Here is a 22,649-nt window from a genome sequence, read left to right on the forward strand (position 1 = left end):
TTTAAAGGCTGTCCATTATTACACATTATTTTCAAGTCCTAATATTACAATGCTTGAGATAATGATAATGAAGATGATAATGATATACTTTAAAGCATTACACAGACAAGTATTTGCATGTCTGTGTAGCCTATTCATCTACGTTCCACAAACACAATGGGTTATATTATGCAATCACTACACACTAATTTCAATGAAAAAAGGAAATAAAGACATGTAGTCTGATCAAATGGCAAGAATGTGGAAAGCAAAGAATCTACAGCGCATTTTGTGCATTTCTTTATGAGAAAGCAAGATTTATACCAATGATATTTACATGACGGTTTACTGTGTTTGTTGGTTTGAGTGTGTCTGTGTGTTTGTGTGTTTGTGTGTGTGTGTGTTTTAGTGTGTGCGTGCGCACCTGTGTGGGTGTTTATGTGTGAATATTTATGTATATCTATGCTTATGCCTGTGTATTGTGTATCAGCATGCTCACATCTGTATCTGTGTATCCATGTGCCTCGGCTGGGCCCCTACCCCTGGTTTCGATTTAAAACAAAGAAAGTGCTGTAAGAGCAGCAACCCCCAACCCTCCTTTCCCATCCCCAAAAAACGTAAACTACAACATACTGAATCTGGTCTTCATAAAAGCCTGAAGATAAATCCTTCCTCCACTCTAATTTGCTTTAACATTTGCGTTTCATCCCAGCCTCTATAACTCGTCCCTTTTGTCCGGGAGCCCCTTAACTTGGTCTCTAGCTAAGTGCCACCACCACAAAGGATCCCAAGCAGTGATTTAGGAGCCGTTCTCGGGTTCTGGAGAAGGCCCGGGGGGGTCTCACTGGTGCTGCACTGCTGTTATCCGGGCTGCTTCAGAGTCCATAGTCTGCTATAGTTACTGGACCCTGACTGCCTCGCAACACTGGGAGGGGGGGGAGGAAGGAGGGGAGGGAGGTGGAGGAGGAGAGGTGGCTGGAGGAGAGAAGAGTGATGAAAAACAAGGGCGTAAGTTACAGTCAACGATGGGATGGCCACATTGTCTTAGAGACATGTTCATTGTCATGTTGTTAATGTCAACGTTGTTATGGCAATGTTGTATCAGAGACATACAACAATGTTATGAATTTTGCCATTGAGTGGTTTGTGTATAGGTGTTAAGGAATGCTTTGCTCGGATTATCCTTTAACGGTTATGTAAGCATTGGGTCCATCCTAGACAAGGAAGGCCGCGCTCGAACGGATGTGAATAGGCATTAACCCGACGTGAACGTGTTCACCATGTCTTTATAGTCCGATACCACTCTTCCTAAAGGGAGCCGTGTCCCGAGAAACAAAAGGTCTAATTCACCACCAAGGACACGGCGCTGTGAACTAGGGCGGCTGGGGAGGTAATGGATGAAATATCAAATTGTGGTTGATTTTGATCTAAATTGCTCTCCGGAAGTCTGGCGGATGAGGCGGGCCTCTTAGAAGTGTTGTTGTAATGGAGCCCCAGCCACTGTGGTGCAGACATGCGTGCCTGTATGATATCAGGCGTCTCCTCTCCCCATGTGTTACCTCTAACTCCTCAGAGGGGAACGTCGACATCGACCTTCTTACCAGCATCACCATTTCATTTTAATCATTCTTTTATTAAGTGTGAATTGGGAAAATACCCCCCCCCCCCCCACCCCCCCCTCAAAAAAAATGGCCAGCATTGGCAACTTTGGCGGTTCAACATCAACTTGGCGCTATTTTGCACTTTGCACGCATTTGACACCGTAGCAACTTGATACGAGACGTGGCCCTGCAGTGAACTGAGGGAGAGGGTGGTCGCGTGGGCGCCGGGCTTGATTTCTGGAGTTAATTAGCGTCTCTTTTAAGCCGTTCCGTTCGTACAGGGTTCTGTTTTGGGTTTGCGTCTTCAACTGTCAACGCTGATGTCCTCTAGTAGCACCTCCTCCATACATCCTCGACTCCCCTCCTCCGTTTGGCCTCTGGGTTCTCTGCTGCCCACCGCTCTACTCCTCTCCTCCTTTCTTCCTCTTCTCCTGCTTTGACCTACCTCTTCACCACTCTCTTTTTATTCATTCTATTTGTCCCCCTCCCTTTGCTTTTCCCTTTTATTCACCCTTCACCCGTGTCCCATCTCTCCTCTCATCCCCTCTTTCTCTCCTCACCCTCTCCTCCATTTCATCCTCTACCTTCTCTCCCTTTCTCCCCTCCCATAACCCCTCCCTTCTCTGCTCTGTTCCTCTCCTCTCCTTCTCTCCACGCCGTCCTCTCCCCCATCCCCCCTCTCTCCCCTCTGCTCTATTCCTCTTCCCTCTCTTTCCCCCTCCGCTCCCCTCCCCCTGTTCCCCCCCCCCCCCCCCCCCCCCCCCCGCCGTCCTTCTCCTCCCCCCTCCGTCTGTCCCGTGTCGTGTGTGTTGTGGAGGGTGAATGATGTAGGGAAGGTACAGAGCTCCAGGCCTTTTCTGCTTCAAAGGACTTTACTTTAAGTGTGTGCATGTGTGTGTGTGGGTGGGTGTGTCTCTATCTCAGTGTGAGTGTGTGTGTGTGTTTGTATGAGTCTCAGTATGGGTGTGTGTGTGTCTTCGTATGAGTGTGTCTCTCTCTCTTTGTCACTCCAAGGTTCTTCTTAGTATGTGTTTATGTGTGTGGATCTCTCAGTATGAATGCGTGTATGTGTGTGTGTTTTTATAGAGACACTGGGTTTCAAAAGTGCGTGCCCATGAATGTGACATGCTTATGCATGACAACCAGAGGATGGCAATGGACACACTCATGCATATTCACTCAACATACACTTTATGTCTACTGTATTCAGAAGACAGGGAGACCGCACTTCTGCACAGCTCACATGATCTCATGAGAAACTGGTGTGCGTGTGTGTTTGTGTGTGTCCGGTGTGCGTGTGTGTTGGAGTGTGTGTGTGTGTTTGTGTGTGTGTGTAGCCTTTGTATGAATGTATTTATGTATGCATGCATGTGGGAGAAGAGAGAAAGAGAGACGAAGGATTTATATTGGGTCATGCTCTTGGGAGGCCATTAGAACCTGTTGAGTCCTGGTTGTCGGAGTGTGGAACTCTGGGTATTGTAGTGTTGGGAATGCGGGGGCTGGCTGGCTGCCTGTGCATCAGAGTGCAGCCATTCAGCTATTAAATGTTTTGTACTGCTGACAGATTCTGGCACTAGAGTCTTATTTTGGGATTGTTTTGTCAGTGGAGTGAGTTTGCGTTTTTTTGGAAATTTGTGCATGCATGCATGTCTGTGTGTACGTGCCTATTTGTGTGAGTGTCTTTGTGTGTGCGCATATGTGCATGTGCATGTGTGTGTCTCTCTGTGAACAAAACCAGGAGCACTGCTGCTCTGAACTGTCTTCAGGGGCCACTTCCCAGAATGCATCTCTTTCATCATGTCCATCGACTGAGTTGCTTGAAGCCAAACACAAAAGGAATTAGAAGTACCACTATGTCCCGCTTTCTATATATTTATAAATATTTAAATTGTATACGTTTATGATCTGTTCAATTATGTCTTTTTTTTATTGCATTATTTTATGTTCCGTTCTATTGCATAAGTTCATGTTATTTTCCAATATTATTCTATGTTATTATCTATTATTTTATGTTATGTTCTATATTAGTCCCTTCATGTTCTGTTATTTTCTCTTCTGTTATGTTCGACTCTATTCTTGAAGTTTATGTTCTGTTCTATTCACTTCTAAATTAAAAGTAAATGTATTATTATACATTTTAGTTCAACCAGGAGGGCCTAGTATTTAAAGTGAACTACAACATTTGTTGGCAAAAACACAATTGGCTGCACCATCAAATTATTCTCCATTGGGACGGTGGAGCCATGAAGTTTGCCAGGAATTCGCTCCTGATGGTGTCTAGACGCTGGTGGTGGTGTGACTATGGATGGAGTTCCTAGTCTTTTTCTCAGTAGACAGGTAGAGCTTAGTCCCGGAGGGGTGGGGACCGATGGGGGCTGCAGCGAGTCTCAATGAATACTGGGGTTTGAATTGAATGGTTGAGAGATGAAGGGAGGGGCCTGCGATGACGATGATGAACCCATATGGATCAATGAGAAATGTAGGCCAAGAAGTTGTGTCATATCAACTACAAACATCAACTACACACAACTACATATATTATGTATGCATATACAGTATGTATGTGATAGAGAGAGCACAGAGTAAATTGTGTATATATGTATATTAAACATTATTTTTCAGAATGTGGCGTGGCAGACACAGTACACAGTACTGCACAAACACAACATACTAATAGGGCCTGGACAAGCAGACGTTTAAAATACCTGGGCTTGTGCTGGATAACGATGTCTTGAGTTCACTCATAAATCAGACCTGTGTGATCTAGTTAGGCTGCAGAGGCCGACGAGAGGGAGAGAGAGAGAGAGAGAGAGAGAGAGAGAGAGAGAGAGAGAGAGAGAGAGGGAGAGAGGATTGATTCGAGAATAGAGAGAGGGACGGAGCTAGGGAGCGGGGAGAAGACACTCACCAGATTTGTCGTTTTTCTAGCTGGAAAGAGCCTCAGGTTCTTAAAAAAACTTTTTAAATTCAACCTAGTATCTCTTTTATCTGGAGCAAGAGGAGCTCTTTAACCTTAGAAACTAGACCCCCCCTATTTGTGTGTATGTGTGTGTATGTGTGTGTGTGTTTGTGTGTGTCTTAGAGAGCGAGAGAGAAAGAGAGAGCCGGAGAAGAGATATATATTTTTATTGTAGCGGAAGGGATCTGAGAGTAGTGCGTTTCATGAGGAACAGCGTGTGTTTATCTACTGTGGGAACCTGGGGGAGGCAGGAAGGAAGGAAGCAGGGAAGCTTTAGGAACCATTACCCCTGGGAAGCAGACCCACCCCTGCTTTCATTCACCTTTTTCCGACACTCACGGCTCATTGCTGGTTTAGTCGGTCTGTTCGCTCAGGTAGACTCGCGTCAATATAGATGAGAAATTGGTGCAAGAACTGTATTTTGTCAAGTGGTGTGACATTGAGGCCACGTTTACCTTGGGGAGTGGACACAGACTACCAATGTTTGATGGAATGTTTCTCTTGGGAAGGACATTAATCCTGTTGTGAAATTGGTACATCTTAAACTGTTCCCTCTAATGGCAAACACTAGGGGATTGAGATGGTTTTATTTCCACTGTGACCTGTAATTGCAGTATAGGTAAAAGACATGTAAACATAATAAAGAGATAAATACCAGATAGTTGTGGTGTTTGTTTGTTAACAACGTGTTGCGTAAGCCGGCAGCAAACTTCAAACGTATGGCAGAGACAGAAGAAGAATCTTGCAGAGAAGTGTTTCTGTTTTATACTCAATACTGATTTGGGTTGGCAGCTGAATGTTCAATTAGTTGACACCATAGGGGTCTCCGTGGAGATGTTGGGAAATCGGAAATCCGGTTGTGGAATGGAAATAAATCAAGGAACTGTATTTGACACTGAAAAAGTGTCAAAATATGTGTCTAAATTAGTTTCCGCAAGAAGTTTGCTGACCGTTTAATAGCTAACCTGTTATGTTTGTCTGTGTTTATTTATTCATATTTTTTGTATCGTCGTGAATTTCAATTTCATTTCAATTTTTTCATCATTCTTGTGTGACTAACACAAACTTTTGAGTGTCACCGCTACAAAATTATTTTCAAAACAAAAACATTCTCACCTCAACAGGACCTGTGCCTTGAGCCCAGAAGGTGCGCCAGCTGGAAGGAAACGTTATCTTCTTATTTTTAACATGAGTTTTTAAATAGCGTGCCATTCAGCCTAGTTTGCTCTAGGCCTTGACAGCAAAATAAACATCAGCCCAAAACAAAAGTAATTAAACAAATAAGGATATGGGACCTGGAAGGATATATGACCATGGTCAATACAGTATACAGAATTATTTAAGATCTTGATCATTCATAAAGATGATTGTAGTTACACCATCAAAACATCATATTGTTATTTCCCTTTGTCTTATTGTCATTGTTTGTGTGTTTGTGTGTGTGTGTGTGTGTGTGTGTGTGTGTGTGTGTGTGTCTGTGTGTGTGTGTGTGTGTATGTGTGTGTGTGTGCGCAAGTGCGTGCATGCGTGCGTGTGTGCTAATCTGTGTGTACGTGTTAGGCTACGGGGTCATGTATTTTATGCAAATTGCCATCTTGTGCTGAAAAAAATGAAGATGTGATTAGTCAAGCATATGTCCTCCAATAACTCACACGCACACATACACACACACACACGGCTGTCACTTGTTACCACTGCCATTTTATAAAGCAACACTTTTGCATGTGGGATAACTCCACCGGGAGCAGTAGCCATGTGATCAAAGCTATATTAATTACATTATGGCTTTATCTGCAAGCAGAGAGAGAGAGAGAGAGAGAGAGAGAGAGAGAGAGAGAGAGGGGGGGGGGGGGGGGAGAGAGAGAGAGAGAAAGAGAGAGAGAGAGAGAGAGAGAGAGAGAGAGAGAGAGAGAGAGAGAGAGAGAGAGAGAGATGCACGTAGATATTCGTGATAACACATAGTAGCCTAAAGGTGTACGGTACCCCAGCTTTACCGTGTGTATGATTGTGTGAGTACGTGAATTCGGTGGAAACATTACCTTAACTTCACCTTCTCCTTGTTTTCAATTCTTTATAAATACTAACAATAAAATGTATTTCTTTTCTCTATCATGCTACCTGAAGGAAGTGGAGGTTTGTTACAAGTTTCCTTGCCGGCTTCAAGTCTGCCTTTTCTCTGTCTCATATTGTCTGAGGAATCTCTAACGATCCCTGATTGTTTGTAATAGTTTCTAACGGTTCTATTTTCAGGAGCCAGGAACATGGACACCAAGCAAGCCCATGGACCAAGGTGAGATGAAGACTGACATAGTGTTGTGTGTAAAGTCGGGTTGTTACTGGTGCTGATGTGTGAAGTCAGATCGGTATTGGTACTGGTACAACAAGTACGTTTATGTAGCAAGCTTTACAAAATCCTCTCTTTAAATGTTGAATGTTTCTTGAGAGAAAGAATAAGATAAAGAATAAAATAATCAAAATGCGTCAAACTCATCGACGAGACTGAATGGACCCGTGGCCATCCTGTTGGTGCTGTATCTTCACCACTTCTCTCTCTGTTGTTGTGGTTATCGCTGCAAGCCTCAAGGAGAGCAAACACCTACACACACACACCACACACGTGTTTGCACACACACATGTGCACACACATACGCACCCACAGTTGTGTTGAGGAAACAATAGCATTAGACTATCGCTTAAGGAGAGAGCGCAAGGATAATCTGAGAAAATCTGATCAGGGATTACAGTAAGGCTCTTTGGCTCAGGGTCAGAGGTCACAGACTAACCGTTCTGAGGTCAGATCTGGGCCAGGTCCTGTGGATCGATCAATATGTTGAACACACAGCAGCATCAGGTACAGGTACCGGTACAGGACCTGAACCCAGATCAGGCTAGGAGGGGGATCGTTAGACCCCGGGACCCCAGGACCTGATCCCAGATAAGGCTGCTAAGGGGACCCTTAGACCCCTGATTCTCACATCTCAGTGATTTATTACTATTTTTTTAGATATATGTATAGATTGAATACTTTTTAATTGACTCTTGATGTGTTGGTTCACGCGTTAAGCACTTTGTGCTACTGTTGTGCACGGAAACTGATCCAAAAATACAGTATGATCTGATGTGATTGGACGCCACATCAATAAGATAAGACGGGAGTTCCCAGCCACGCATAACTAGAGTCAGTCAGGGGGCGTGGCCACCAGCCCCATCTGTTTTTAGCTGTGAAAACACTTAATAGCATTACTGCTCACAGTGCAGAGGGAGGGGGGAGGAGAGGGTGAATATGTGAGTGGTAGTGTGTGAGTGAGAGATAGAAGAGAGAGGGGAGAAAGAGGGCGGCAGAGAGAGAGAGAGGGGGGAGGGAGAGGGAGTGAGAGAGAAAGAGAGGAACATCAACCTTGCAATCTAAGAATCCATTTTGAAGTAAGGAAATTACAGAACATATTATTGCTAGAGTTCGGCATTTTCCTTGAACAACATTTAAGCAATTCACAGTGGAAAAAACCATTGCTAAACTGTGTAACTGAATTTTGGGCCTGATTTTCTAATAATTGTTTGTATCTCTTATTTTATGTTTTGGCAATGTATTTAATGACGTGCCAGTAAAACTCTTTGGATTTAATTTAAATTGAGAGAGAGAGAGGAAGAGAGAGAGAGAGAGAGAGAGAGAGAGAGAGAGAGACAGAGAGAGAGAGAGAGAGAGAGAGAGAGAGAGAGAGAGAGAGAGAGACAGAGAGAGAGAGAGAGAGAGACAGAGAGAGAGAGAGAGAGAGAGAGAGAGAGAGAGAGAGAGAGAGAGAGAGAGAGAGAGAGAGACAGAGAGAGAGAGAGAGAGAGAGAGAGAGAGAGAGAGAGAGACAGACAGAGAGACAAAAAGAGACACACAAACACACGCACACACACACACACACACACACACACACACACACACACACACACACACACACACACACACACACACACACACACACACACACACACAATTTCCCCACATATTTAAGATTCTTGTGAGGGGATGGCCCAGGCTTGCCAAGAGAAAAGTATAAACATTACGAAGAAACGTTTCGAAGGGCACATGAAGGACGACAGTCACAGGGATGATTTACTCTGCGTGTCACCTTGAAGCGCTGGCGTGTCGAGACATCACTTCCTGCTGACATCATTTCCCGGACCTCTTTGTTCTGACGTTTACTTGGCCGACTCCGGAGTTCTGAAGCACCTTCAATAGACGCAGCACACAGACAAGCACGCACGCAGGCGCGCCTGTGCGCACAAGCAGATACAAAGTTTCATTCCCACAGACACACACACATGGTCACACATACACGCAGACACACACACACACACACACCGCATATACACACACATGATTACAGAAACACACACACACACACACATCGCAGAAACACACACATGCTCACAGAGACACACACACACACACACATATCCGCAAACATTGCAGACAGACAAATTGAGTGAGTAAGTGACTGAGTGAGTGAGTGAGGAATAAAGCAGTAGATGGAATAAGCAGTATTTCTGCCACAGACAGCCCTCCCCCAAAGCATAGCGTCAGAAGTGTGTTGTGTGTTTTGTGTCTTCCAGGGCTGGACCCAGCCAAAGACCCCTGTCTGAAGATCAAGTGTGGCCGACACAAGGTGTGTGTGGCCGAGGACTACAAGACCGCCACCTGCATCAGCCAACGGAGGGTCAGGTAGGGCCTACACACACACACACACACACACACAGACACACACACTAACAAATGTGCTTCAACACACATACAAACAAACACACTCACAGTCACACATACACACACTCATGCACGAGTACACAGACATACCAAACACATACACACACAAATGCTTAAACGCACACATACACACACACACACACACACACACACACATAGAAAAGGTGAGTGTTTGAGACAGTGAGTGTGTGAATGAGTGAGAGAGCAAGCGATTGATAGAAGGATTGAGCGAGATTGAGCACTGTCTCCAAGGGTGTGATAAATCACACAGGACACACCGCACTCTTAGACTCTAGACAGCGTCTCCAAAACAACACGAGCAACCACCTCCCTGGAGGTGCACTATGAGCCAGCAACACTAGCCAGGAATACCTTGTTATAATCTTCATCTCCGATCTGCTTCTTTTTCCATTTTCCATTTTTCTAATTGGAAACGAGGGACTGGAGGCTAAAAATAAGCAGAGGGAGCGATAAGAGACGTTGCCGGAGGCGCTCCTCAATGAGCAGGAACTTGTTGTCTTCTTTCCCTCTCTTCTCGTCTCATGCGTCCGTTTGCTTCCTATCTGGATATTGGCTAACAAAACCAACATAAAAGATGAGCGGCAGATAAAGCGCGAGTCACCTTGGCTTTGTTTTATGTATGTGTGTGTGTGTGTGTGTTGCAGCTCTTCTCCTAGTGTCTGCAGGGTCCAATTAGCCCCTGCTCGGTCTTCCAATGGACTCCCTGTCCTGCCAATAGATATGAATGGACCCTGTGTGTGTGTTTGTGGTTGTATGAGTGTGTGTATGCGTGTGAAAGAGGGACACACAAACACAGACACACATGTATACAGTCACAACTCAAACACACACACTTTCTCATTATGTACTCTGAGAGAGGGGTATGAAACGAGAGAGAGAGAGACAGAACCTGAGAGAGAGAAAGAGGGAGGGAAAGAGACGGACAGACAACGAGAGAGACAGTGAGAGCAGTGACCTCATTTCCCATCCAGCAGTGGCAAGCCAATCACAAATCACCCCCCAGACCAATCCATAACCAGCTTCCCATAACCCCTTTAAGAACAGGAGACACCCTGCATGGTCTGCCCTCACACACACACACACACACACACACACACACACACACACACACACACTCACACACACACACACACACACACACACACACACACACACACACACACACACACACACACACACACACACACACACACACACACACACACACACACACACACTAACAGTAGTGTTGTGTAGTGGATGGTTGAGATGACTTCTGCTACTCAGCTAAAACCCGGTTAGGTGTTAACATGATTAATAACACCATAGGAGGGTTGCCTTACCTTACCTTATCCAGGCAAAAAAAATGTTTTAAGTTGTATGTTAACACACTGGATCAAAATTGTATCCTAGATTTCCCTAGAAAGTGGTTTTAATTAGCTTAACGATAAATTATGCAGGTTTGACGATGTGTTCCCCATTAAAAAAGCACTTGCCAAGGCATTTGATGTGTCCCCGCTCTTCCTCCCTACGTAGCTTCAAGGACCCCAGCCTCTTCCAGAGTCCTGGCTCCAAATGTGAGCCCTGCCCAGTGGTCCACCCCTCTCCTGTGTGTGGGACGGACGGACACACCTACTCTTCCAAGGTACTGGTGCAGACATGCAGAACGGACACACACGCGCACACACGTAAAGATACACACACGCAAAGACATACGCATGCAAACACAGAACACTCAGAAATGCATGCTTTGTCCCAAAACAATGACATGGACAGACATTTTGGTAAAAACAAAAGAGCCATGAACACAGCGTGACTTTCATTACCCGCAATAGTTGAGGGAGTTGATGTTGCGGAGCACGATTTATTCCCAATGCGCCTATGACGCAGTCCTCTTACATTAGGAAATAGCAGAGAGTGACGGATCCCCTTTAATGGTGCTGTAGGGGAGATTTACGAGGTATTATTTGAGTGGAATTTGAAAAGAATGGCAAAGCTATCTCTCAGCTATTAGTGTTGGAAATCCTCCGTCAGAATATCTGCTCTCGACTGCACCTTGCTCTGTTTGAAACATACATTTAGATTTTAGATGGCTCCTGGTTAAATCAGGGCAACACTTTCCTGATTGGTTCGGAGAATCCATCATTCCTGTCAATTACATTCATTGCCTAGCCTGCATAGTGTTTTCAACTCAATGGTGGTCAAACAGGAGAGGGAGGGAGGATGGGTTTTTCTGAGACATATATATTCCAAATCTAGCTCTCATTCGCATTCTGTCTCTACAACATTTAATGTAGCCTACAGCATTTTTAAGTTTTAATACAATAACAATCTCAAACAGTGTGTCCATGTGTACATTTTTAAGCTGTATTTATGGGTTGTATTCCTATGTGTGTTGGGTGAAGTACGAGCTGTATTGTTAAGGCCCCGTGTATGTTGTGTGCAGTGTAAGCTGGACTACCAGGCCTGTATGAGTGGTAAGAAGATCTCTGAGAAGTGTGCTGGCATGTGTCCCTGCACCACACTGCCAGAGCACAGCAGCGCAGAGAAGAAAGGTAGGTGCCCGCACACACACAAACACACACATAAATACACAAACACACACACACACACTAACTAATATGCTTACACACACACACACACACACACACACACACACACACACACACACACACACACACACACACACACACACACACACACACACACAGACACACACACACACACACACCTGGGCAATAAACACACCCACACAAACTCAGTGTGCAGTAATGATTGATGTCAGGGGATTTTGTGACAGCCCGTCCTCCCTTCCCTTCTGGAATAATAGAAGGTTCCTGGGAAATTTGATATGACATAAATATATTGTGGCAAAACACAACCGGTACTTTAAATCTAAAATTGGTGGAATGGAACAAAGAAACAATTTGTACTCTTTCGGTTTATAGCCTGCTGCCCAGTGCCTCAAGCATGCTGCGATGAGTCGATTCTTCTGATGAGATCATTTGATTGTCTTTCCTGAAAATGTCCTGCACAACAACTTGTAGCTTGCAACAAGCAACACGACAAACTCATCTGTTTGGCAGCCTTTCAGAAAACAGCTATACACATAATGTAAAATGTCCAATTTGCAATAATGTCATAAAGAGTGAAGGGGGCTCAAATGGTACGGGAATGAATGAATGGAGACAGTAACAGCCTACAGATGGCTCTTTTAAGCTGCGTATTTTTGGATATCCACTGAATCGTTGTGTTTTTAATATAGCCAATCCGATAACCGGATCCGTCATCTGGGGGTGCTGTGATAAATCCTTTCTGAAAGGCACCAGCAAACAGAGTCAGCCGGTGTCTGCCGTGATCAAAGGACCAGGCTACAAACACAGAGGCTCTTCTGATCACCGTTCAGTGATCAGAGGGAGCTACATCTACAGGAGAGATTAACATGGAGTGAACCGAATCGTGCTACTGTCATGACACCGGCATTACTCACAATTACTTAACAAGATTGTTTTGCTGGGCTGCAAATGCATGCGCCCCTCACAAGCTATTACCGGGAGTTCCCAGGAGAGACAGGTATCCTTCTCAGTAACCTCTTTTTGGAATTTGCAGGTGAAAAAAGCTCTCCATACCGCCCACAACGACAGATACTCCCCCCCCCCCACACACACACACCCACACAGACACTGACACAGATTGAGACACAAGTGCAATCACATCAGCAGATAAAAAATGGAGACGCATGTTCACAAACGCAGACATATCTTTGAGCAGAAAAACACACAAAAACACAGTCACACGCACACACAGATACATACACACACACACACACACACACACACACACACACACACACACACACACACACACACACACACACACACACACACACACACACACAGTCTTGGTTCAGTCATCATCGTAATCAGAACTTAGAGTTGGTTGTGTCGGTATTGAATACTGATGTATGGATGTTGAAAAGTATCCTCAATCAAACTGAACCCCTATCTGTCCTTCATATCTCTCTCTCTCTCTCTCTCTCTCTCTCTCTCTCTCTCTCTCTCTCTCTCTCTCTCTCTCTCTCTCTCTCTCTCTCTCTCTCTCTCTCTCTCTCTCTCCCTCCCTCTCTCTCTCTCTCTCTCTCTCTTCTCCTCCAGTGTGCAGTGAGTCTGATCTCAAGGAGGTGGTGAGCCGGCTGAGGGAGTGGTTCAGAGTGCTTCATGAGAACGGCAGCCACAAGAGAACCAAGGCCCCGAAACCAGACCAGAGCAGTAGGTTCTGCTGCAGCGCAAACACACACACACACACACACACACTCACACACACACACACACACACACACACACACACACACACACACACACACACACACACACACACACACACACACACACACACACACACACACACACACACACACACACAGGAATGCCCACAACAAAAGCAACATCAGTTTGAGGTTGGAAGATGTTTGCCGCTTCTAAACATGCTCCGCTATGTTTTGCTTCCACACTGCATCGGTTATTATGTTTGCGTGGGGCTCGGTGGAGCCCCTGCGTTGACTTGCCACTCAGACTGTGTTCAGGTCTATTGATTCTCAGAAAAAATCCCTGTAACTATCCTGCAGTCGTATTGCGTTTGAAGACAGTATGGCTCTTCAGTTCACAGTCGCTCCGATAATGGTTGTGTACGTTGATTGTTCTCATCCTCAGTTTTAAGCCAATGCGTATAAAAGGGTCTCCTAAGTGAATACACGCAGATGTCAGTGGGAGAGAACCCAGTCCCCTCCACTTTCATATTTCCCATCAATAATTTCCCTTCCGCAGTGACTATTTAGTAGCCTCGTGAGACTGCCCTCTTTGTTCACGTTTGCATTTCCCAATGAATATCACTCTGGCCTCGGATGGCCAGCAAGTGATTATACCTAATATTGCAGAAGCCTTACGTTGTTCAATAAACTCCAGCAATTCAGAGGGATGCTCTTGCACTCTTCACTCTTGCAGAATCTGGTTGGAAGTAAAGCAAAAACTCTAATCTGAGATAATCCTTCTGTTTATAACTCTTTTTTCATTCAAATTTCGGATTAAAACTGTTTTGATTTCTATGCTTTGCTCTGGCGCCAGCAACCTCCTAGTTCCTCAGACTGAAACGCCGTTCCCTGAGGGCTGATTGGTCTGAGCAAACCTCCCCCGAGTGATATTTGGTCTTGGCATTTTAACATCTTCGGAAAAGGCTTTCAACGGGGCTGAGGCCAGACCGCCCTCTAGAGAGAACATGACATGACCTTGCGAGATCGTGACGGTCTCACGGGGCTAACTATTTGCGACTTTTTTGTCTTTTGGCAGACGATTTAATTGAGAGCAACTTCCAGTGAATTGGGTTAGATGTCATGAAAGAGCAGGTAGAAGTTAGGTGATTCATAAGGTTGTTTACAGGTTAGACTGCGGCAATGGGGATCGAACCCAGAGCATTTAAAAAGAAAAAGAGTGACTCCCCCAGCCCCCCTCACCCCTCTCATCTCCCTTCAGAGTTTGGCTTGGGGGCGTTGCCCATCTGCAAAGACCCCCTAGGCTGGATGTTCTCCCGGCTGGACACCAACTTTGACCTCCAGTTGGACCAGTCGGAGACCAGGAGCCTGTACCTGGACCGCAACGAGCCGTGCTCCGAGGCGCTCTTCAGGTCCTGCGACGTCCGCCGCGACCAGCTCCTCAGCAGCTCTGAGTGGTGCACCTGCTTCCAGAGACACACGGGTTAGCCACCGCCGACTGCACGCACGCACACACACACACACACACACACACACACACACACACACACACACACACACACACACACACACACACACACACACACACACACACACACACACACACACACAAAGGAGCAGATACGCACGTCAACACACACATTTATGAACAGCTACGTCTCCCTGTCTGGGATGAATAAAGTACAACTTATCTTAAGACGTACGGACTGACAAGGCCCACAATCACACTCACACACACACACACACACACACACACACACACACACACACACACACACACACACACACACACACACACGCGCACACACACACACGCACACACACACACACACACACACACAACCTCATACACACACATGCATACACACAAACACACACACTCCCACTCTCACGTTCCATTTTTTGTCTAGAATATATAGACAAAATAGAAAAAAAGTCTTACGTAGTTAATGATCTGGTGTCTTAAGGCAAGTGCTTTACATTCAAATGCAAATTATCATTGATAACGAGTTAATGCTAACATATTAAGAGGCACTTTACAACCCACAACCCACTTCGTGTTTCAAAAAATATCAATAACTAAGTGGTTGTCAGTTAATCTCAACAAATGTCTCATGGTAGAAGGAAGCAAAGTTACATCTCTCAAAACAAGCTCCCAGGTTCACGCTCTGTTCCCTTAAGTCACCAGTTAACTCGTTCAGATGGCCATGTGTTGGAAACGTTATTGATACAAAACTGACTGCGTAAATAATGATACCAAGGGACATTCAACTTCCTTCAACCAATTGTTCTGCTCCATCACTATTAACGTTTAATTTAGTTTGAATTGCTTTTTATTCTCGTTTATTTTTATTGTGGTTTTGTGAAACAAAAAACTTTTCAATCTGACAAGCACTGTGTAAATGTCCCTTTCAAAGTGCTATATAGTCGTATTTTTATTATAGAATCCAAGCCATACTTCGGCTCTGAATGCTATCAAACACAGGCTGGTCCATATGGAAGCCTTAGTACCCACACACTATACATTATTTATAGATGTTTCCTTTCTTTTGCTGTTTCCAAGGCCTTGCCTGTTCATAAAGCCTCAGTCTCAGATTCCCCATGCGAAGGGATATTTGATCAGCTGACTGGAGCTGTTCTGGACTCCCAGGTGGATCTCAGACGGCCTTGTGTTTCAACGCATAGAAAGTTTTCTGTTTGGGGGCGTCCGTAATCATTGGCTGTATGTCCTCCTCTCTCTCTCTCCAATACCTTCCTGTCTAACTCTCACTGTATCTGTCATGGATAAAGCAAAAATATATCTTTCAAGTAAATAAAGTTTTCTGGTTGTTTTGTATTTGTTCTTTCTAGAACAGCGAGGAACTCAGCAGGGCTATCTTCAACAGATGGAACTCAGAGTTGAGACTGCAGGTTCCAAGGTGGCAGAAAATACGCTGTGCTTTGTTTCATAGTCTCTCTCTCTCTCTCTCTCTCTCTCTCTCCCCCAGACTCCCCCTGTAAGGTAGAGCTGTCAAATGTCAACAAGAAGCAAGCTGGGAAAAAACTACTTGGTGAGATATGGGGTAAACAGTGTAGTCTGTGTATGTGCATTTGGGGGGTTGTCTATGCGTACTTGTGCGTATGGGCATTGTGGGTTTGTGTGTATATTAATTGATTTTTTTTATCACTTTAATGACATTGTATTTTGTTACAATTGTCTAATTAATTACAACATTATCTATAAGCCGTCATCGTCGCGTTAATGCAAACGCCTTGATTTTAAATAAATTAAATCAATGTGTGTGTGTGTGTGTCTGTGTGTGTGTGTGTGTGTGTGTGTGTGTGTGTGTGTGTGTGTGTGTGTGTGTGTGTGTGTGTGTGTGTGTGTGTGTGTGTGTGTGTGTGTGTGTGTGTGTTTGTGTGTGTGTGTGTGTGCGTCCACGCAGGTCAGTACCTGCCTGCCTGTGATGAGGAGGGGTACTACCGGACCCACCAGTGCCACGGCAGCAGCGGGCAGTGTTGGTGTGTGGATCGCTATGGCAACGAGGCCTCTGGCTCACGCACACACGGCCCAGCGGACTGCGGTGAGCGGATTAGGATTGTAAAAAGCAGCGTCCGGATATCAGTGCAGCGAGTATCCTGTATATATGTACGCTCTCACCTAAAGCAGTACTGAACCACAGGCCCGGACGGAGTGACCAGTAGCCGCTAATGTGCTTGCGCTGTGAAAACTGTTTGCATTATGTTGATTAAAATTGCAGAAGGGGCGGCAGTTGGATTAAACTACTGTTTAACTGTCTCTGCTGATTTTAAAACAGGCTCCGTTCTCACTCCCCCTCTTCCTATATAAGTAATGTCTGATGAGCGCTTCTTATGATAAGATATTTAAGTCTTCTCTTGGAGTATACACACCATTCTACTGGAGAAGCCTCAACTCTAAAGCTGTAACAAAGGGACATTTGTTTTACGGCTGAGCTGCTCCCACGATAAGATGATACTTTATTGATCCCAGACGGGTACAAATATGGCATTCACTCCACATGTAGCATTGTTTTAATAACATCTGATGTTATGAAACGTACCCAGTATTAACAGAGGAGATTCCATTATCAATATACAACTTCTTAAGTAATGTAGGGTTTTTTGCTAAAGGTTTTAGCAAATGAAACTGCAGCAGAGTGACCACGGAGCGATTGAATGTCTCACAGTAAGGAACAGTGCTCGGAATTTATCTTTTTTCTTTTCTTCTACTCCTTTTCTATGCAGGTGGCGAAATGCCAAAGTAGACAAGATACATATGTAGTTTATTTTTGATGACCTGACGGTTAGCTAGGCAAAAGTGGGGCAGTGACACAAGTGACGTTTCGCATCCCTGATTATAGGTGCACATGCGCACTTGCGCACCAGTTATGTGCACCCCTGCTTATGTGCGTACCTCTCGTTGAATCAGGCGTGGTCTTGGAGTCTTCCGGGGACCCTGGCAGCGGAGATTCTCTGTTCTCGGACGAAGACAAGGACTCCTTCGGTCGGAACGCCAAGGCCGGGATGGACGACGACGAGGACGACGAAGACGAGGACGACGACGACGGCACCGACGAATACCTGTCGTAAAGGGTTCCCCTTCTTCAGAAAAAAAAAAGAGAAGCGAAGAGAGAGAATGGGTTCTCTTGGTCAAACTGCACGTTTTTAGGTGACTTTTCCCCGGGGGCAGATACTTATTCGTATTAACAGCCTATGGACTCTTCTCAGTGTTTTGTTTGTTCATAAGTCCACAATACCGATATCCCTGGTCAACCTTCTAGGCTTTCTCTTTTCCGACTCCTCGTTCGCGCGTCATTGGCTAACGACACCGCGTTCATCCGCGTGCCGGCCAGTGAACGGCGCCGGTGAAACCAGGACTTGTACAGCATCGACAGCAGCCAATACAACTCCTTTGGATACGGTCACTTGTGCAAAGACCCTTCCCTCCCATTGGACACCCTGGGTCCTCTTCTTTGTATGACCTGGGCTATGCCTGCTGAAGCCCAAGGCTCAGTGTTGAGGAAATGTAACCTCTCCTCCTCCCCCTTCCTTCTCTCTCCCCTCTCCTCTTCTTCGTCTCCTCCCTCTCTCCCGCGCTCTTTTTGTATGGTGTGATGTGGATAATGCAGATAGCAGAAACATTGCACACGCTAGGTTGATATCATTAGTGGGCGAGCTCCACCCGTACAGAGACAGTAGGACTTAGGAATCACACAGCCGCTTCTTTAGGGGAACCGAAACACAAGTAGACACGGAATGAATAGAAAAAAACGATTCTGGTGACACGAAATGACTCGCCGTTTTTATGGAAGAACAAATATATGCTTATTTCAAAGAACCTTGCTACAGAAAAAAGCCCAAATAATGGGAGGAGGAAAATGCTGTGATGTAGCAAAACTGTCCACTGAATCTCAAATGCGGAGATCTAAGAGATTTGAGTGCAGCGTATTATAAAAGTAAGGGCTCCGTTTCTAGAAGGACGTCTGGAGAAATAGATAACTAAACACAAGAAGATGAACAGGGGGTTCTTACATTTTATTGGGTGTAACTATAAACCGAAAGTTGCAAAGGCCTTCGGCAACCACCCCTTCACACTGCGGAGAGCTGTGCCTGGAGGCGCATGCCCACCAGGGGGTCCACACACGACGTAGCTGGGGGGGGCGGGGATTAGACTGCTGTTATTTGTTCTACGTAAAACGACATACAAGTAGCATACTTAGCGTTCCAGCGAAAGCTTGATTATTAAATGACTTTTCATAGTGCTCATTATACTCGAGAAACTCTTATACACGCACACGCACACAACTCTACACATATAAACACACACAAACTATCACACACACACCTATGCACACTCACACATACACACACCTATACACATGCATACAAAGACACACACCAATGCATCAACAATCACACACACACACATATACACACACACAGACACACAAACACATATAAAGCAAAACACCTACACACACACACACACACACACACACACACACACACACACACACACACACACACACACACACACACACACACACAAAAACAAGCATTTATGCACTGAAGACCTGTTAAGGGGGGTGATTGGCAGGGCAGGTGGGATGAGGTGTGCCTTTTTTGGTGGTGGTGGTGGTGGTGGTGGTGTAAGTGAAGGTGGAGGAAAAGTGTGCATGCTATGAATACACCTGGTTTTAAATACCTTCACTGTGTCAGCCACCAGTCTGTTGGATATGCAGACAGCTCAGTCTTTGGGTTTTACTCTGTGTTTTGCTTCTTCCCTTAACGGTAGTGATGCATACCTCATAGCCTTTCCTTTGCTTTGTTTCATAGACTAGCCTATCAATGTACGAGATCTCTGTGTACAAACACGTGCTTCGATGCGGAGGATGTTTTATATATTAGTACGATAACCAAACGAAAGGGGATTTTTTGCGTGCAGGCAGCAGCTTTAGGTTTGAAGGATGTCTTTGATTCTTCTTTTTTTAAAACGCTTCAATAAGAAAACGTGTTGATAAACGTTTCATCCTGCCAAGTCTAGCCACATAACTGATTTCAGGCTAACTGTAGATTTGCTCGTGCTATTGATTGTCCGTGACTGTCTAGTTTATACAGATGATTAAAAATAAATAAGAGGGATATTCATGAGGCTCAACGGTCAATAATCGAATATCTCGTTGAGATTCCATGTTTAGGGTCTGAAAGGTGCCATCTCTGTTGGACAAGAATTTTAGCTCTTAGCTTGTCGTTTCATTAAGTCTGTTCCTCTGGCGTTCCAGAGAAACCTCCTTCCTAACGTCTGTGGTCTTCTGGGTGGTGGTGACATATGAGCAGTGCTTAGATGACCCATGACACGGTAGTCACTCTCAACCAATCACATGCTGACATGACAGAACACTTGTATGGCATTGTTTAAAGAGTTAAGACATTTTTACTGTGTATGTATTATTTGCTGAAATAAATATTATATTGACCATGGGGTGCTCGCTTTGTGGAGTTATACATCTTGGAGACTCAGACACTGTTAAAATACACAAGTTTTGTCTGCAACTTTCGTCTTCGGTATGTGTTAACTTCTTGACATCTGCCTTCTAAATAAGGGTGCACAACTACTTCCACGTCGACAATCAAGGGTTTAAGCTGCACTATGTGTATAACTTTTTCGCTGCCACCATCACTTTAGTTCAAGGGTTGTTTTCATCAACTCCGAAAACCAAATAGATTTTGAGAAGAAAGAGCTCCTGGGTTGATTGATTTGTGCTGGATTGTTTTCTCATTCTACTGATACTTTATACTTTAAATTCCTTTGAACCGCCGCAACAAAGTTTGGAGGTGGAAAAGTTATTGGTGCAATGAAAGAAAAGTTCTACTGTGCAGTTTTAAATAAATTGCAACATAAATGAATTAGAACGAATCGAAAAAGTTTAGCCTGAGTAAAATCAAAAAGGAAATAGGGAATATCTATCTCTGAAATAAAAAGGCAGAGTTTGTGATTTTGCATTATGCAGTGAAGTCACAGCCTTTCCTTGAGGTTTACTTATCTTCCTCTGACTCTATTTATATAAATTATTTTCTCAATCCTGTAATCTCCTGCCATAAGAACATAATTGCCCTGAAGGGACTATTTGACCATAATCTTATCTCATTCGATCTAGACTCCTTTTGTACTCTTTGTAGCAAAACAACACTAAATAAATACACCAAAAGTCTAGATAAAAGGATTTCACGGCCTGCGTGTTAAAGCAGATGCTAGAGAGAATGACAGCAGGCAGTCGTGCCAAATTTCTCTGCATTTCTTATTGATATGCAATGGATTCTGGGTAATGGCCATTATTGCATTATGTAGGAGTGGAGGTGAATATTTTATAAGTCGGTGTGTGAACAGTCACACTTTAGAGACAGTTCATGTACACGCACACACAAAAGCAGAATAAAGTTAGCAATGGCAAATGGCAACTCATTGGCCTTGATAAAAAGAGAATCAAAGTTTGTTTTTGCTTTGCTAATTTCCTGAGACAATTACCGGTAAGTGTTTTTTGTTTTTGCTGGATGCATAAGATTACAGCCACAACCTGTGGGAATGGAAGAGTGTGTGTGTGTGTGTGTGTGTGTGTGTGTGTGTGTGTGTGTGTGTGTGTGTGTGTGTGTGTGTGTGTGTGTGTGTGTGTGTGTGTGTGTGTGTTGGCAGCAGCACCTGACAGGAGCCCCCGATTGGGAAATGGGCCTTGCTGAGTGAAGATCAGACATATTCATTCTCACAACGCTTCCTCGCAGGACAAAACACTGAGCAGGCAAAGAAACAAACAAAAAGTATATTATCCACCTATAATATGCAGCAAATTCCTTGGATTACTGTTTCCCCAGATTAGCTATAAACCTCTACAGCAGACCTCAGTGTAGGAGAAGGTATACAGGGGCTATTACTAAGCACTGATGGGAAGTTCGCTACCATTTCAGGAAGCTGCGGTTGATGTGGAAATTAGTGAGTGGTACCGAGGTACTTTCTCCTCCGATGGTTCATGTGTTTGACTTCTTCTGAGCAGCTGAAAATTGTATATCCACGTGTCCTGTTGTTGAAAATATAATTTCAGCGGTCCTTTTTTTTAAATTACACAGAATTTCTAGGATTTTGTCATCAGAGGATAAAGAGTCGACTTTGTAGGCATTCTTACTTCAGTTCCTTAAGATAATAAACTATTTGAAGTCCATGACTTAAGCCTAAATAATGCCGAACAATAGGCCTATATCCCACGCGACATTACAAGGGTAAATGACGGGAAACTAGCCTATATCAACGTTCTTTCGTGGACATAAAGATTTTGATATGAAACAGTCCCTATCATCTGATTAAATCAATAAATTCCCCATGACTTTTCTTGTCAATCATAATGTTTGGCACCAAGACACAGGGGAATGTGAACGTCTTTAATAAACTTTCAGACAAGCTCAAACACTGGAGATAAATGAAACATGACCACTAAACCTTAACCGTGCATTAACTTGAATGCATCGGCCATTTCTAATTACCTGTATACGTACGAGTGTGTACAATAAAGTGTTATAGCTACAGTTTGAGCAGAATTTGCTGAGGGG

General features: G+C 44.4%; 1 protein-coding gene across 2 annotated transcripts in view; it reads left to right on the plus strand.

The window, feature by feature from the left end:
* The window catches only part of spock3 (SPARC (osteonectin), cwcv and kazal like domains proteoglycan 3), a 24,273-nt gene extending 3,741 nt beyond the window's left edge, over positions 1-20,532 (plus strand). The window contains exons 3-12 of one of the 2 annotated variants that reach the window (XM_030351130.1): positions 6,664-6,672; positions 6,790-6,829; positions 9,142-9,250; positions 10,826-10,934; positions 11,736-11,844; positions 13,444-13,557; positions 14,815-15,036; positions 16,541-16,603; positions 16,979-17,116; positions 17,983-20,532. In XM_030351130.1, coding sequence (XP_030206990.1) covers positions 6,664-6,672; positions 6,790-6,829; positions 9,142-9,250; positions 10,826-10,934; positions 11,736-11,844; positions 13,444-13,557; positions 14,815-15,036; positions 16,541-16,603; positions 16,979-17,116; positions 17,983-18,143 — 1,074 coding nt within the window. In that variant the 3' untranslated portion in view covers positions 18,144-20,532. The remainder of the gene's footprint in view (positions 1-6,663; positions 6,673-6,789; positions 6,830-9,141; positions 9,251-10,825; positions 10,935-11,735; positions 11,845-13,443; positions 13,558-14,814; positions 15,037-16,540; positions 16,604-16,978; positions 17,117-17,982) is intronic. The other variant, XM_030351131.1, reaches the window with a different exon arrangement.
* Positions 20,533-22,649: the final 2,117 nt, after the last annotated feature.

Source organism: Gadus morhua, chromosome 3 (genome assembly GCF_902167405.1).
Source record: "Gadus morhua chromosome 3, gadMor3.0, whole genome shotgun sequence".
In the NCBI taxonomy this organism is placed as follows: domain Eukaryota; kingdom Metazoa; phylum Chordata; class Actinopteri; order Gadiformes; family Gadidae; genus Gadus; species Gadus morhua.